Source organism: Bison bison, unplaced genomic scaffold, assembly GCF_000754665.1.
Source record: "Bison bison bison isolate TAMUID 2011002044 unplaced genomic scaffold, Bison_UMD1.0 scf7180017864471, whole genome shotgun sequence".
NCBI lineage: Eukaryota > Metazoa > Chordata > Mammalia > Artiodactyla > Bovidae > Bison > Bison bison.
The window spans coordinates 25836424-25851223 of record NW_011495032.1 but is presented as its reverse complement, the minus strand read 5'-3'; the positions used below and the strand labels follow the sequence as shown (position 1 = coordinate 25851223).

Sequence of the window (14800 nt, the reverse complement as noted above, 5' to 3'; positions counted from 1 at the left end):
AAACCTGCAGCCCCGGGGCAAAGAAACCGCCCCCGACCCCGCAGCGCAACTCCAGCATTAAGTCCAGCAGCTGTGCGGAGCACCCTGAGCCCAAGAAACCCTCAGTGGACAGTCTAATCAGCAAGTTCGCATCGCCAGCCGAACCGTCGGGGTCTCCCAGCAAGGAGACCCCACCACCTCCAGCAGCGCCCCCCAAGCCAGGAAAACTCCATCTTTCCGGAGTTAACCTTCCCGGGGTGCTCCAGCAAGGATGCCTGCCTGTGAAGGCGGCTGCGCTGAGCGGGCGCGGCAAGGACTCGGCGGTGGAGTTCCCTTCTCCTCCGTCCGATTCTGACTTCCCACCCCCTCCGCCAGAAACCGAGCTTCCTCTGCCCCCCATCGACATCCCAGCAGTGTTCTCAGGAAGCACCTCTCCAAAAGTGGCCGTTGTTAACCCGCAGCCGCAGCCCTGGTCCAAAACGTCGGTGAAGAAGGCCCCTCCGCCCACGCGACCCAAACGGAACGATAGCACCCGCCTCACTCAAGCCGAGATCTCGGAGCAGCCAGCCACGGCCGCAGTCGTGCCGCAAGTGCCCACCTCGCCCAAATCCAGCCTTAGTGTCCAGCCTGGCTTCCTGGCTGACCTCAACAGGACACTGCAGCGCAAGTCCATCACCCGGCACGGCTCGCTCTCCTCCTCCCGCGTGTCTAGAGCGGAACCCACGGCCACCATGGATGACATGGCATTGCCCCCGCCACCCCCCGAACTGCTTTCAGAGCAGCAGAAAGCCGCTTACGGAGGCAGTCATATATCAGGCTATGCAACGTTGCGGAGAGGACCGCCTCCCGCTCCCCCCAAAAGAGACCAGAACACGAAGCTCTCAAGAGATTGGTAGCTACCGTAGGATTTTATTTTCATGCAATCTGTAATCAGTTCTACAATCAGCTTACCTGATCATCTATGAATTCAGGTGTTCAGAGCCTCCTGGTATGTCGTCGTTATTCAGGTAGTGTTCAGCTGTGTGTGCGCATACATGTGCGTGTACACACAGCTATACATATATAGATAGGTAGCGTGTATGTATATATATGTATACATATATCTATATGTATATATATAGCTGAAAGTGATTCTATTTATTCTTTCTCACTAATCTGAAAACGAGTTTTGTGTATTTTGGGTGGCAGCGGCATGGAAGGGGATATATGTCTTGTCCCTTACAATTTCTGTTATCATTTGGGTTGGACCAAAAACTTCAGACTTTAGAAGATATTTTATAAATGTCCATGTGCGGCCTTTCTGTGCATGTTGCGTATTATATATTAAGGATAGATGTATAATGTGCTATTTCTCAGTTTGAGAAGACAACCAGAATGTTTGGTGTATCTATGGGGCTTTTGTGGTTTTTTTCCCCAGTTGGCTGAAGTTAGAACTGCTTGACACTTCATTTCTCTATCAAGGGGCACTTTAACTAGGAATCAGTTTCATAGAATGGGTCATAGTGCAGTGTGGGGAAATTTTCAGACACTCTGTGTGTGGTTGTGCATAGAAAACAGTAAATGTGTGGTGTAACTAAACCATTCTAGTTGCAGTACTGCTGCCATGACCCCACCGGAATCTAGAGTGTGCCCTGTCACAGGGAAGCTCTTCGCCTGTAACACGTGGATAATCTAGTGCTGTTATCCTGTAGTTCTTTCTGTACTGTTGGGATCCTTTCCTCGAGCTTGTGAAGTGCCATCAAGTTTGGTTTCATGATCCTTGCTTTGATTTATTGTAAAAGACTATCCAACAGGATACCCTAGGAATGCTCTGTCCCGGCGTGTCTTTGGGTCACCAGTTACCTCCTTATAGTGTGTGCTGTGAGTGGGTGTTGATATTAGGTATCCATAGACAGCTGCTATATCAGATACTCACATCCTTTGTCCATTATGTTGCATCATTACGAAAAACAAAATCACCTTCTGAAATGTGTCTTTTTTTGTATTGCTCTCTGAAGGGATGGATTAGAAAAGAGAAAACTGGCCCCTGTGCAGCTGTCATTAATTAGGTTTTTTGTAGCTGGTAATGTGACATACAAAGAATTCACTTAAGTATGGGACTGTCATAGAGGGAGGGGGGAAAATGAGTGTTTAGACGATTTCATCCATAGTGACCGGAGCACAATAGGGTCCTTGCTTGTTGTAGCCCGGGTGTAGAGATTTGTCCAAGTTACCAGGTATTCTGATGGAGTCTGTAGTCCAAGGACAGTAAGTGACACTACATACTGTGCATATGCAGTTCGGTGTAACATGGAACCATTGCTCTAACGACACACTGTAATTCCATATGCTTCACACTGTACTTCTGGATGTTTTATTTTCCCCTCTGAATTTTCCTTGGTTTGAGAAATGTGTACTGACTTAGCAATTTGTGATGATAAACTGACCATTAGGCCAACCTTAGAACTGCTCTTAAACGAGAGAATAAAAAGTACCTCCCCAGCAGTGATAAGTCAGCACACCTTGTAATGAACATCTGTGCCTGTTGTGAATAGGGATCACCGGTGCAACTGCGTAGTGTTCGACCCTATCTGTAAGGAAAAAGTGATGTCCATAAAGTGGGACAGAGATGGTAAATATTTCAAGAGTTAGCAAGATTGTGCTGTGTACACAGGATTTCTCACTCTGCAACAAAGTACTGCATTAGAGAAAGTGGAACCCCCTCCCCATTGTCACATCTCCACGATGTGATCGTATACTCCTGTTTATAGAGCAATAAGAATATATACCAGTGTGCATTTGTTATAGCCCTGCTTCTTTAAAAGATACTTTAGATCTTTTTCAGTTCACAAAGTTTTATGTGCTTGATATTCTTATGGTTATGAAGTGACCTTTACCACATCTAATCTTGTTCATTTAAGCATGCACTGCAATTTGAGTACATTTGAGTAACACTGCCAGGCGCCACTGTGACTCAAGAATGAAGTGATTCCCCAGTCTTCTGCCCACAGCTGTATCTTCTAAGGATCACCCTTATTTGTGAGATAGAGGACTTTTAAGACTCTTGAATCCAATGGTATAAACATTCATCACTAGGGTTTTTTTTATTGTGGTGGTGGTCTTTTATATAAGGATGGACAGCTCTCCCTGAGGGAAGAAATCATGTTTCCTCAGTCTTCCTTCACTCCTGATTTGAGCTGTAAAATCCAACCTTTTTTTTTTTTCAGCGGGGGATTTCCTGGGCCTTCTTGCTTTTGTCAGTCCTGACGGTAGTTATCCTGAACTGATGCTGCTTCTAGTGTATCATTTTCCTGAAAGAGCAGATATCCTTTAGAACATCAGGGACACCAAGGAGAACACTGCCAGAGGAGAGGAGCTGTGTCAGTGGCGTGGTGACTATTTGACAACAGGCTGTTGCCCGTTACATTCTTCCAAAGACAAAGGGCGGCTATTAATCAACTTTTTTTCCCCTCTTTATGTGAAACAACTGAATCAAAAAAACCAAAATGATACTTTAAATACACTGCCAGTGTTTTACTCCCTGGGTTGTTTTTTTTTTTTTTTAATTGGGATTTTTGTTGGGATGTGGTTTGGAGATTGTTATCTGGGCTCTCTTCTTCCCTGGTGTGTTCAAGAAAAACACTGCCAGATGACACTGGTACTGTGCCTTCTTCCACTGCCTCCTGCTCCGCTCCTCTAACCCAGCAAGGCTTCTCCAGGTCAAGGAAGAGTCTTGTCAGTTGGCTTGGCTGTACTGAAAAATGAATAGTATCCTGCTGTTCAGGGCAGTGCAGACAGGTGCCTGTTAAGAGCTAGTGACTTGCTATTAGTGACATCCTTAACTTGTACCACAAAATTTCAAAATTGGATCCAACCTATGCTTAAAGTTTTGGCAACAACTCTGAAGGGCAGCAAAGTCTAGTCTGTTAAAACATTAAGTTCATAGTTATGTTAGATTATTCTATATTGAAGCTTGGCTTTTATTAGCCAAATACATTTTTTTTTTCCTTAGCTGCTGTAGAATTCTGCTCTTGGAAAAAGTAACTACTCTTAAGGTTTACAGGTACCCACTTCACTGTAAATTGGTTTTTTTTTTTAATTTCTGGGGCTTTTTAAAATAAGATTGCTGATTCTTCAGAAGTTACAGGAAACAGTTTTCATCAGAACATCTCAGAGGAATGTCCCACAGACCGTCCCACAGTCCTCGGACATCAAGGTGCTCCTGCCCACTGCCGGCATAGCCTGCTAAGGAAGGGCTGCGAACTATTTCGGCAGTCCCATCTCCATGTAAGTTTACTTGCCACTAAAAGCAGTCCTAAGGAGATCAAAAGTAAACAGAATTGGGGGGATCATGAAGAATAATTCCAATAGGAGCTGTGCATCCAATTAAGAGTTTCAGAAGCTGCTATTCTGGGAGAATACAACTGCTAATAAGTTCATGTCAAGGATGTTAGGCTATAAGGAGCCTGAAAAAAACTTCAGGTAATGGTCGGATTGATTTGACTATCAGGCCACCAACAGAACCCCTTATCACTCTTTTTCCCACAGTTAAGAGCAATTTTATGTTACAAACACAAGGTGATTTTAAACAAGAAAACCTTTTCCTAGTTTTCTATATTACCAAACTGTTTCATGTAGGTTTTATGTAGTTAACTTTAGAACAATGTATAACTTACGTAATCTGATAACCTCACAGATTTTGTTTAAACCAATTAAAACTGTATGATCCTATGTGATTATAGGTGTAATGACTTCCTTTAAATAATTTGGATTTGTATATTTATAAGAGGATGTTTATTTCTAAAAATCATTTTAGGTTGCAAGAACCTTTTGGCACTTGAAGTTTTGTTTTATACACTTCACATTATTTACACATAGCAAGTTATTCCTGACGCTGTAGGAATGTTTGCCCACTCACAAAGTTGAGATGTGATCCATGGAGAGATGCAAGTAGTACAGAATTAAGATGTATTTTCCTTTAAAAACTGAATGGAAGACTATTATCTCTTAACTAGTCTCCCTCAAAGTAAACACATGTGCAGTTCTTAATTGTGCCCTTAGAAGGTCTATATGTATAAGAAATTCAAAATTTAGCTGTAGAATACACTTGCTCAGTAAAAATAAGCTAAACACAATATACTTGATAAACATTTGAAGGAAATTGGTTTGCTCTTTGCTTGTTGAAGTATAAAGCATTTAGAAAACATCTGCTGTATTTCCCCAGTGCCTTGAACTCTTGGAGGAACAACATAAATCTAACAAGCAAACTTTGAGGTGCTAATGAAAGAAGGAAGGTGTTTCTAGTTTGTGCAGAAACAGAAAAAGTGACTGTCTCACGAGATGGCTTCATCTGCCTAATCAAGGTCTGGCTGCTTTCTACCAAAGATATTTAGAGTAGTGAGTCAGGTCAGGGTGATGGTGAATACTACATGTTTAAAAGATGGCCAAGTTCAGAATGAACGTAGAACATGGATGGCTACTGATACCAAGCGCATAAGTGAAGCCTCAGCCTCTTCTCAAGCAGAAGTGCTTGTGGCACTTGAACAAACCCACATTCTGCGAACTGTCCGTTTGTCAAGTTTATTGTAACCCAATACCAAAAACTGCCATTTTTTCATGATTACCACCTCCTATATCTCTGTACTTGTAAATAATTTCTCCTAGGGAAAAAAAAAAGCATTAACTGGAATGTTTCAAATGACTTCACTTAATTTTATTGTCAGCCACTAGTGAACTCCTTTTATAGAAATGTACATTTAGAATATCAGCTTGTGTAAATGTCATAAAAGCATTGTTTACTGTTTTAAAGAAAAATTGCACATTTAACTGAGATTGCTCCCTCTCTTCCCATTTCTTAAAAAAAAAAAAATGGAGTAAAGGCTCACGGATATACAGTGTAGGAATATACCTTTTTAAAGCATGAAAAAGGCAAAGGGAACTGCATTAAAAGTACAGGATAGAGGACATTATTCAGATGATTATGCACAGCTCGGTAAAGATGAAGTTACAGTTTTTCTTTCAGCTTTGTTGCTATTATTTTATTCTACTTAAAATGTACACTCATTTCATTATGTGCCTTGCTCCCTGATTGTGCTAAACCTATATATAGATATATATATATGAGAGATATATTCAGTACTACTGATGATGTTTTTGTTCTACTGCTGGATTAAGTTATTTTCCAAGTTACTTTATTCTTGCCAAGTTACTGTCAGTAAACTATTGTAATGGCTTAGGACAGTAGTCATGCAGTCAGTGTAATTTACGTGTTACCATTATGTCAGCTTATCCAGTCCTTAATAAAAAGAATACATAGATTCATTTAAACATCTGAACTGTACTGGACTGTTTGTGGATCGGCACTGTAAGAACCTGGTTTTGCTATTTATATTGAGGTACCCAAGACAGATTGCAAGACGCACATAAAGCGTGAAGGTAAACTATAATTTGGTGTGTTCAACTGAAAATAACAAGATTTTTTCCCCTTTAAACAACAGTTAGGTAAGAACTAGAACAAAAAAGGGTGCTTTTTGTTTGGAAGCCTTGGTATCACAATCGTGTTGACTGCCGTGTCGAGGTATGTGTAAATGTGGATTTGAATGTATTTACAATCATGTTACCATTTACCAAATTAGGGCAAAAGCAGGTTTCCTTTTTATATTAAAAGAACTATGTGTTTGGTGAAAAGTAATCAAAACTTCAGGTTCATTTACAACAAAAATAAGGACAAAGTATTTAGAGCAACAGGGAAGGATTTTCTGACACACTTTTTTTTCAGTTCGGTCGTTCAGTCGTGTCCAACTCTTTGCGACCCCATGGACTGCAGCACGCGCGCACTTGTAACTTACCACCTAGTGCTAAGGATTCCGGGCTTTCACTGGTATGGCTCAGGCTCATGCCCTGGTCAGGGAGCTGAGATGCCACACGGCGAGGCCAAAAAGGTTACTTGCAGAAATACGTTCACGAGACACTCGGATACACCTTGTAGGGTTTTATTTAGGCCAAGTTCTTAGTACACAGCAACAATTAATTCCAAATACAGTTTCAAAATTAAAAAGTGAAATGTCCCCCCAACTTATCTGGAGGTGGTTTAATGGCACACACAAGAAATATTACTGGCAACAGATGCTCCCTCAGGTTTTCCTACATCGTTTTTACTGAAGGCGTAACACCAGCCCTCCCTGTGGGAGCTGTAAGCACAACTGGCCAGATCACAAATTGTTTACATTCTTTTCTGTAAACTATTTTGTTAAGAAAAAGATGCATGGACACAAAATATGATAAAAACTGCTTTTCCATAGAATTCTAAAGTTTGCAAAAGACGTTTCCATTTTAATGTGAAAATAAGCTTTTTGTCTGCTTTTTGTTTGATTTTTTACAAAAAAAACCAAGATATTTAGCAAGGATCATTTATACACAGGCCCTGTCATTTTATTTGTCAATTTTTTTTTTTTAAAGTATGAGATTCTCAAATCGGAACAAAGCTCAGCACAAAATACACTTAAGGTAATGAGCACGTTGCCTCCATTCAAGAACTGTTTTCTAAGGCTCTCAGATAAGGCTTGCTGCTCCTTCCAGTGCTGAGACACTGTACTGTTTGAGGTACATACGCCTAATGAAAAAGACCATTTGTACTGAGTGTAGTTTCAAAAGGGTTAAAATGAAGATTACTTTTACTAATTAAGGCTGCACTCAATACACTCCTTTAAACAACACTTTGAATTGTATTAATTGAAACATAGTGTTAACTTTTCAAGTATCTTCCTGAAGATATCAAGTAGAACTTTAAAATAAACATACAACACAATTAAGACAGTTGCAGAAAGAATACCAGGCGCTGAGTCAGAGATTCTACTACTGTTGTTAACTAGCTGTTACCTGAAATGAAACACCTAACCTCATCAGTAAAATGAGACTGAACTAAAATTTCTGAAATCTCATCTAGCTCTAAAACTCTTAAGTAAATCATGTGAGGGAAATTATCACCTTAACACTGATCAGGAGTTTCTGGCCAAAGAAGTTCAGAAGCAAACAGATAAGAAGTGATGCAGATCCCCGTTCTTTTCCAAGATGTGTCAACCACCTGCTAGCTCCTCCATCAAAGCCTTTTCAAAGAGAGAGGTGGCCTTCAGGTCATGCCATGCTCTCTCCACAGAGGAAGAAAGGTAGTTAAAGAAAAAGTACCAGTTCTTAGTGCAGAATGGTCACCTGCTAAAAGAAAGGGAGCATAAAAGGATAAAAGCACACTACTATCGTTTTCATGCCTCTCAGAAAAATCTTAGTGATCATGAGATTGCTGAGAAGCACAGCTACATTACAGAGACCACTGTGAAGACACAAAAGTCTCTCTGGCTGGGTAATAAACAGCAACAGGAATAGGGAATAGGAAGGATGAAAACGTCTCACCAATGACTCTTAGGAACACAGCAAAAGTAGCAGGGGTCCCGAAGACAGAAAGCAAGTCGGCAAAAGATGGGAAGCACTAAACCAGACACCTTAAAGGATTCATATGTATTTCAAACAACAGGCTCAATCTCTCAAATCGAGATTTTGACATGTTGACAAGATTTTGGTTTTCAATTTATTGCCTAGGTCATAAGGTCAACAAGAAAGTATGCTTTCATTGGAATCCCCATGGCCTGTCCAATAGTAATACTTTTAAAAAGGGAACAACTTTTAAGTCAAATCCCTCCCCCCCCCTTTTTTTTAAAGGCAAAAGGGACTAGACACAAGTCAAAAACACTTCAAGAGGAAATGGACCTCCTCTAGCCCAATAAAATGGTTTCTTACTGGTCAGCAGATTTTATACCTGAATCACCTTTGCCACAATACTATGTACCATGTAAGATTTCTGCACTCGTTTAGAATTCCTACTACCAACCATCTTGTTTATTTAAAAATGGGGTGAACGTACAATAAAACAAATACTACCCTCAGACTATTAATAACATGCAGCCTATGAAACATTAAAAGTCTCCAATGACTTTAAGCCTGGCCCATCATCATTACATAGTATCCTTCCAAAACAATATATAGAATTTAAAACTGTACAAAAAAGGTAAAATATGAAGAAAATCCAACAGGTGTTTTTAAAACAAAAAACTACACACACATTAGTACTAAAAAATATAGGGAAAATCAGCTGACCCATGGATCCCTGTGCTGCAGGTCTTCACTGGAATCTTCTCAGCTCCCCAGTCCAGCAGGGGTCCCACGGGCAAGCTGACCACCACCAGCTGTTTTTTTCTTCACCACCAACTCTTTATGCACAGTTGCCTTCTGGGCTTCTGAAGGTGGGAGCTGTGGGAACTATTTGCTGGATTTTGAGATACCTTCTGCTTTATTAGTTCACTAAGCTTTCTCGGCAAAAAACTATTTAAATAACTTTGAACATCTAATTTCAAAATACTTCTCCTAGTTACACACCAACACTAGGAAGAGTTTAACCTCTCCAAGTATAGTCTTGGTTGCATCCATAATGAAGCTGAAGGCTCAGAGGACACTCAAGGGCCATTACTTTGAAGGAAGACAGGGAATTGCAGGGAATTAAGGGTATCACGGTGACCTAACAAAGTATGAAGTGTAATTTACAGTGTAATGGAGGCAAGTTAATGAAAATGAAATGCAGTGTCTGGGAAATCTTTGCTAACTGCAATGTTTGAGGAAAAAACCCTGCAACTTTAAAACAAAAATCTTAAGGAAACACTGTATCTGGGTCTCAGTTACATGGTGATGAGTTTTGTGCTCTGGTAATAGATTCGTAGGTAGAGTATTAGCTCTGTCTGCACTGTCTGAACTCCCTCACACCTACCACACTTGCTCACTTTTCAGTCACGTTCCTCACCCGCACTACCATGCTCAAGGCCCATGTCTGAAACATACGCAGCTGCCAGCTCTCACCTTTCACCCAGCACTGGGAAGTCACCTGGCAGAGCTCTCTTCTGGCCAGGACACTGAGACTAGAAAGGACCCATGGCATCTTTGGCCTGTGAGCTGGTGCATCATCACAGCATTCACCTGCCAAACAGCCAGGCCTCCTGGATTTTTTTCAATATCTCTTATTACAGAAGAGGTGACTAAAGTCATCTGCCTTCCAAACTCCACTGAATTCAAAGCTGTAATTGTGCAGATTAAAAAAAAAAAAAAACACCACCTCAGATAAGCACTTGGCCTTATACCACTCATCCCACTATTCTTAATCTGAAATATAAGGTTCAGATTCTCACCAAGAGCAGCTACTGCAAAGGCCAATCACACAGAATCAGGGGAATAGTTATCTTTTCTAAGTGAGTAAACAAATTCAACAGTAGCTAACACTTGCCATTAATAACATTCAGAGAGCACAGGAGCAAGCCTTGTATTCCCAGTGACTCTCAAGAGAATTGAAAATAACTTAAAAAAAAAAAATTTCATTCCCTAAATAGTGAAAGAAGTAAAGAAATAGTTGGTCTGACCTCTAAGATCCTACTCCTCAAAACAGCACCTAAGGCCGGGGTTTAGGATGCCTCGTGAGCAGGCACTTCCACTGTTCACCTCTCTAGAACCTTAGGAGCCTTCCTGTCTACCTCGGCACGCCCACCTGAGCTCGTGAAACCAGCTGCACCGTCACCCCTGTGGGTGCACTGCAGCAGTGCAGTCTCACGCAGCAGCAGCAGCAGCAGGACCAAACCACCCTCAGAATGGAGACAAATCGATCTCATAATCTACGAACTGAGAAACATGAAGGGATGCAAGTCAGCTCAACATTAACTTGTTCGGAGCACTCAAGTGCTGAGAAAATGCAGAATTTACAGTGCTGAAGAGGAAATAGGTCATCTGAAACAGTTACAAAAATGGTTATGTATGATACTTAAATATCGGTTCCGCCTCCTCACACAAGTGGAAGAAAGTGTGGGGCTGGGGCACGCACTGGGCCACGCAGCTAACCTTTAGCACGGGCACTGCAGATCATCCAGTGCCACAGATTCCGCAGGAGGAGAAATCCCAAGGGTGTACAATATTCCTGAGAAAGATCCCAGATTTTTTTTCTGAATCAGTCTTAACCTGATTTGTTTCACATAGTTACGCTGTTATACCTCTGATATATTCAGAAACCGTCACTTTATTTCAATCCAAACAGCTCAGCATAGTATAAGTGATGGCAGAAAGATCCATTTGTTCAAATTCAGCTTGCTTTTTTGTTTTAATACTGAGGGATAAACCAAAAAAAAAAAAAAAGGTAGCTTTTGTCATTTGTATCCTTCATTCATTTCACTGGAGGGGAATCCCCAGGGCCTTTCGATAATCTGGGAAGACCTGACTATTCCTGTGAGGGAGACAGCCCTGCTGAGCTTTACTCAGAATAATGCATGATAGACTCCACGTAATTCCCAGGAAAAAGCCCAGTCACTCCATTCATAACTCCCTCATACCAACCATCATCATTCTTCTTGATGACATAAATAATGGCTCCTTCCTGAAAGGACAGCTCATCTTCCTTGTCTTTTGTATAATCATAAATTGCCACAACTAGAGGAGGGAAAAAAAGGATATGAAAAAAGAAGAATAACATTCATAGAAAGGTAGAACCAAGTAATGAATACCCTTTCCAAACTTCTGCAACACATCAAAAACTGACTTTCTCAACACAGGACCCGCCCCTCCACCCAAGTTCATTGTCTAATACCCAGTCTCTACAGTGGAATTCCACGTTGAAGTTAGGTTCAAAACTTCATAAATGGCAAAAAGTAGTATTTAGTCAAACTTACTGATCCGTCTATTGAAGAGATACACACAATCCCAGAATGGGGAAAGATGGCTGTTTCTTCAGTAGAGCTTGTGTTAAAGCGCCATATTATGTAAAAACATGTATCTTTAAACATTGGAATGGTACTACAGCAGTGAGATAAATGAGGAGAGGCCAGTGAGAAAATGAAATTGAAGGAATAGCAGACTTACGTCTCTTTTCTCACACTTTTAGAGCGCATGAGAACAGTGACTGTGTGAATGATGGGCATCTACCATACATATCTTTCAAAACACATGCTGTATTATGCCACCAATTTAACACCTCCACAGTAACAGATTGAAAGTGTTAAGAAAACTGAGATACCTATGAGCTCTCCTATGATTTTCATTACTTAAATAACTTGTTAACTGGGGCCTTTCAATGATTTCTCGGAAAATCTCTGGTTCTTAAGTATTACATTGTCCTCAATGGTATAGTTAAATTGGGACACCCTATATTGGGCTTCCCCACTGCCTCAGATGGTAGAGGATCTGCCTGTAATGCAGGAGATCTAAGTTTGATCCCTGGATAGAGCAGATCCCCTGGAGAAGAGAATGGCAACCCACCCCAGTATTCTTGCCTGGAGAATTCCATGGACAGAGGAGCCTGCTGGGCAAGAATACCCGAGTGGGTGGCCATTCCCTTTACTAGTCTCCCTCAAACTAAACCTTCTATACAAAGATCTTCTATACCTTTATTATGCCACTCAGAATTTCACTCAATAAAATCTCTATTTTGAGAAGCATATATTGATTGTTTCTTATGCAGCCTTAATCCTAAACAAATAAGAAACAAACTGAAACAGAGACTTTTGAGACAGTAAAACTTGCTCCAGGTAACTTAAATTTCTGGCCTGCTTTAGTAAAAATTCAACAGCTTTCCTAAACTGAGTATCTGCCATTAGAGTGACAGAGGATGCCAGAAAATACTTTAGCAGAAACTACAAAGAGTTTATGTGTATTTCTCAAAGTATAACCAAACACCTAAACAAATACAATTAAATGACATACAAGGTTAAAGAGAATACAAGGTATGTAGAGTATTTAGTATTTCCAGTCAACTTAATATTTTTTAACTTTTGGTTTTTTGGATTGATAACATTCCTGATGCTTACAGAAATGTAAATGAAAAGTAATTTAGAGCAAACTACCGCAAATCCTGTTAATTGCACGCCTTCTGAATCTCTCACACCCACGCTTTTCTCCATCGTCACCGTCAGTGCCCTCATCAGCGCAGCACCAGGGCCACCTGAAGATTTTCCAAGCAGGGTGAGTGACATGATTTTTAAAATCCTGCATCTAAACCTGATCTGCTGGGACGATACCGTCAGTCAAGCATCAGTCATAAAAGTTCTCATTTCCTGTTTATCTTTCTCCTCCTTAACAAAACTACAGCGGCGCACTATGCTTACGTACAGAAACACTCTGGGCGCGGAGGGCCGATTCAAATTACCAGCATGGTACTGAGAAAGAGAATGGCGCCCCAGAATACCCCAGCTTTTCACAAGTGAGGTGGCTCCCATTCCTTTGCTTTCAACGACAGCTAGGGTAGACTTTAATGAGGTTATCAGATGACACATCATACAAAACGTAATTTTTAAAGACAGAACATCAACTGGTTTTTGGCAAACAACTCTGAAGGCGTTAAAAGAACTGAGTGACAGTGCTGCATGAAAAACACTTCCATTTGCATCTATTTATTTATGTGGACAACATCTGCAGCACCACTACCTCAGCTGAGGTCCTAATCTCTTGCTTAGAAAGATACCCAAACTGGTCTTTCCAACTCCTATTTTTCTTTCTTTCTAATGCACTCTACACTATTCAGGTATCTTTTTAAAAAATTAAAATATAAGTACATGGGAACTTATCACTAACCTACGTAAGATCTTCCCCAATTTTCCTCTACTATCAGATTTTTTAAAAAGAAAAAAATTCCAAACACCCTCATCCTGGTATTCAAGGCCTCCCAATATTAATTATAACTTACTTCCCTCTGGCACCCTTAGCTCACCCCTTGCAGTTCACCAGGGCCCCAGGCACAGGACATTACTCGCCATGCCCTTTCAACTCAGAGGATTCTCTCTGACTGGATGGCCCTCCTCTCTCTCTCCTCTGCCTGAGAAACTTGCATTCAGCACTCAGAGCACATCACGCGTGCCATGTTCACTGAGGAGCGTTCTGGACTCCTCAGAATGAGATGCACTATTCATTCTTGGACAATCATTAATGGAGCATCCATTCTGATTTTTACAGATACAAAGATGAATAAGAGAAGGGACCATCACAAGTCTTGTGAGGACAGAAATGCTATCTGATAAATTATCATACACTGCTTATGCTTCTGCCAAGAAGTTCTGTCACTGAGCTGGAGGAACACATGAACAGATGACTTGATAGAAGAAAAGAAGTAAAATGGGCACTGACAAATAAGTCATTTTGTCACAAATAATTTAACACCAGCAGAAATCAAGCCAAGACTCGATCCCAGGTCTGTCAGAGTTCAAGCTTAAGACAATGTTAAGAATGGGCTCAGGAGTTATGCTGTCAAGTTTAGATCCCAGCTATACCACTTACCATTTTACAGAACATATTTCACTTTCCTAAGCTGCTTTTTACTCAGCCATATAATGGATGTTATAATAATGCTAATACCTCAAAGCACTGTTCCATTAAATGAGGCAATGCACATATAATGTGTAGCCCAGGGCCTTGTACAGAGTAAACATTCTATATAAATGTTAGCCCTTTTAATTATTAGTAGTAACTATTGTGATATACTATCTCTTAACACATTTTCTGTTATATAACCTTATAAATTATTCTGAACCTCAGTTTTCTAGTTTGCAAAATGGGGAGACTAACTGTCTCATATGTAATAAGTCTTGCATTACCCCAGGCACACAATAAATACAAGAAAATGTATTTTCTCTACCCATGTTCAACCAAGATACTTATATATACAAGTTATCTCCACTTAGGATAAATCTATGCAGTGGTGCTCAACCTTGAAATTATCTGAAGAACTTTAAAAAATTCGGATGCCTGGGTACCCTATCCACAGACTGATTTAATA

General features: G+C 40.6%; 2 protein-coding genes across 6 annotated transcripts in view; one reads left to right on the top strand and one right to left on the bottom strand.

Moving 5' to 3' along the window:
- The window catches only part of LOC105003840 (ras-associated and pleckstrin homology domains-containing protein 1-like), a 7257-nt gene extending 972 nt beyond the window's left edge, over positions 1-6285 (top strand). Inside the window, exon 3 of the mRNA XM_010861276.1 lies at positions 6-6285. Within this exon, the coding sequence (XP_010859578.1) occupies positions 6-875 (870 nt within the window). The 3' untranslated portion in view covers positions 876-6285. The remainder of the gene's footprint in view (positions 1-5) is intronic.
- Positions 6286-6935: 650 nt separating this feature from the next.
- Positions 6936-14800, bottom strand: part of ABI2 (abl-interactor 2) — a 101254-nt gene continuing 93389 nt past the window's right edge. For 3 of the 5 annotated variants that reach the window (XM_010861017.1, XM_010861015.1, XM_010861016.1), the window contains one exon: positions 6936-11466. In XM_010861017.1, coding sequence (XP_010859319.1) covers positions 11291-11466 — 176 coding nt within the window. In that variant the 3' untranslated portion in view covers positions 6936-11290. The remainder of the gene's footprint in view (positions 11467-14800) is intronic. The other 2 variants (XM_010861014.1, XM_010861013.1) reach the window with 2 other exon arrangements.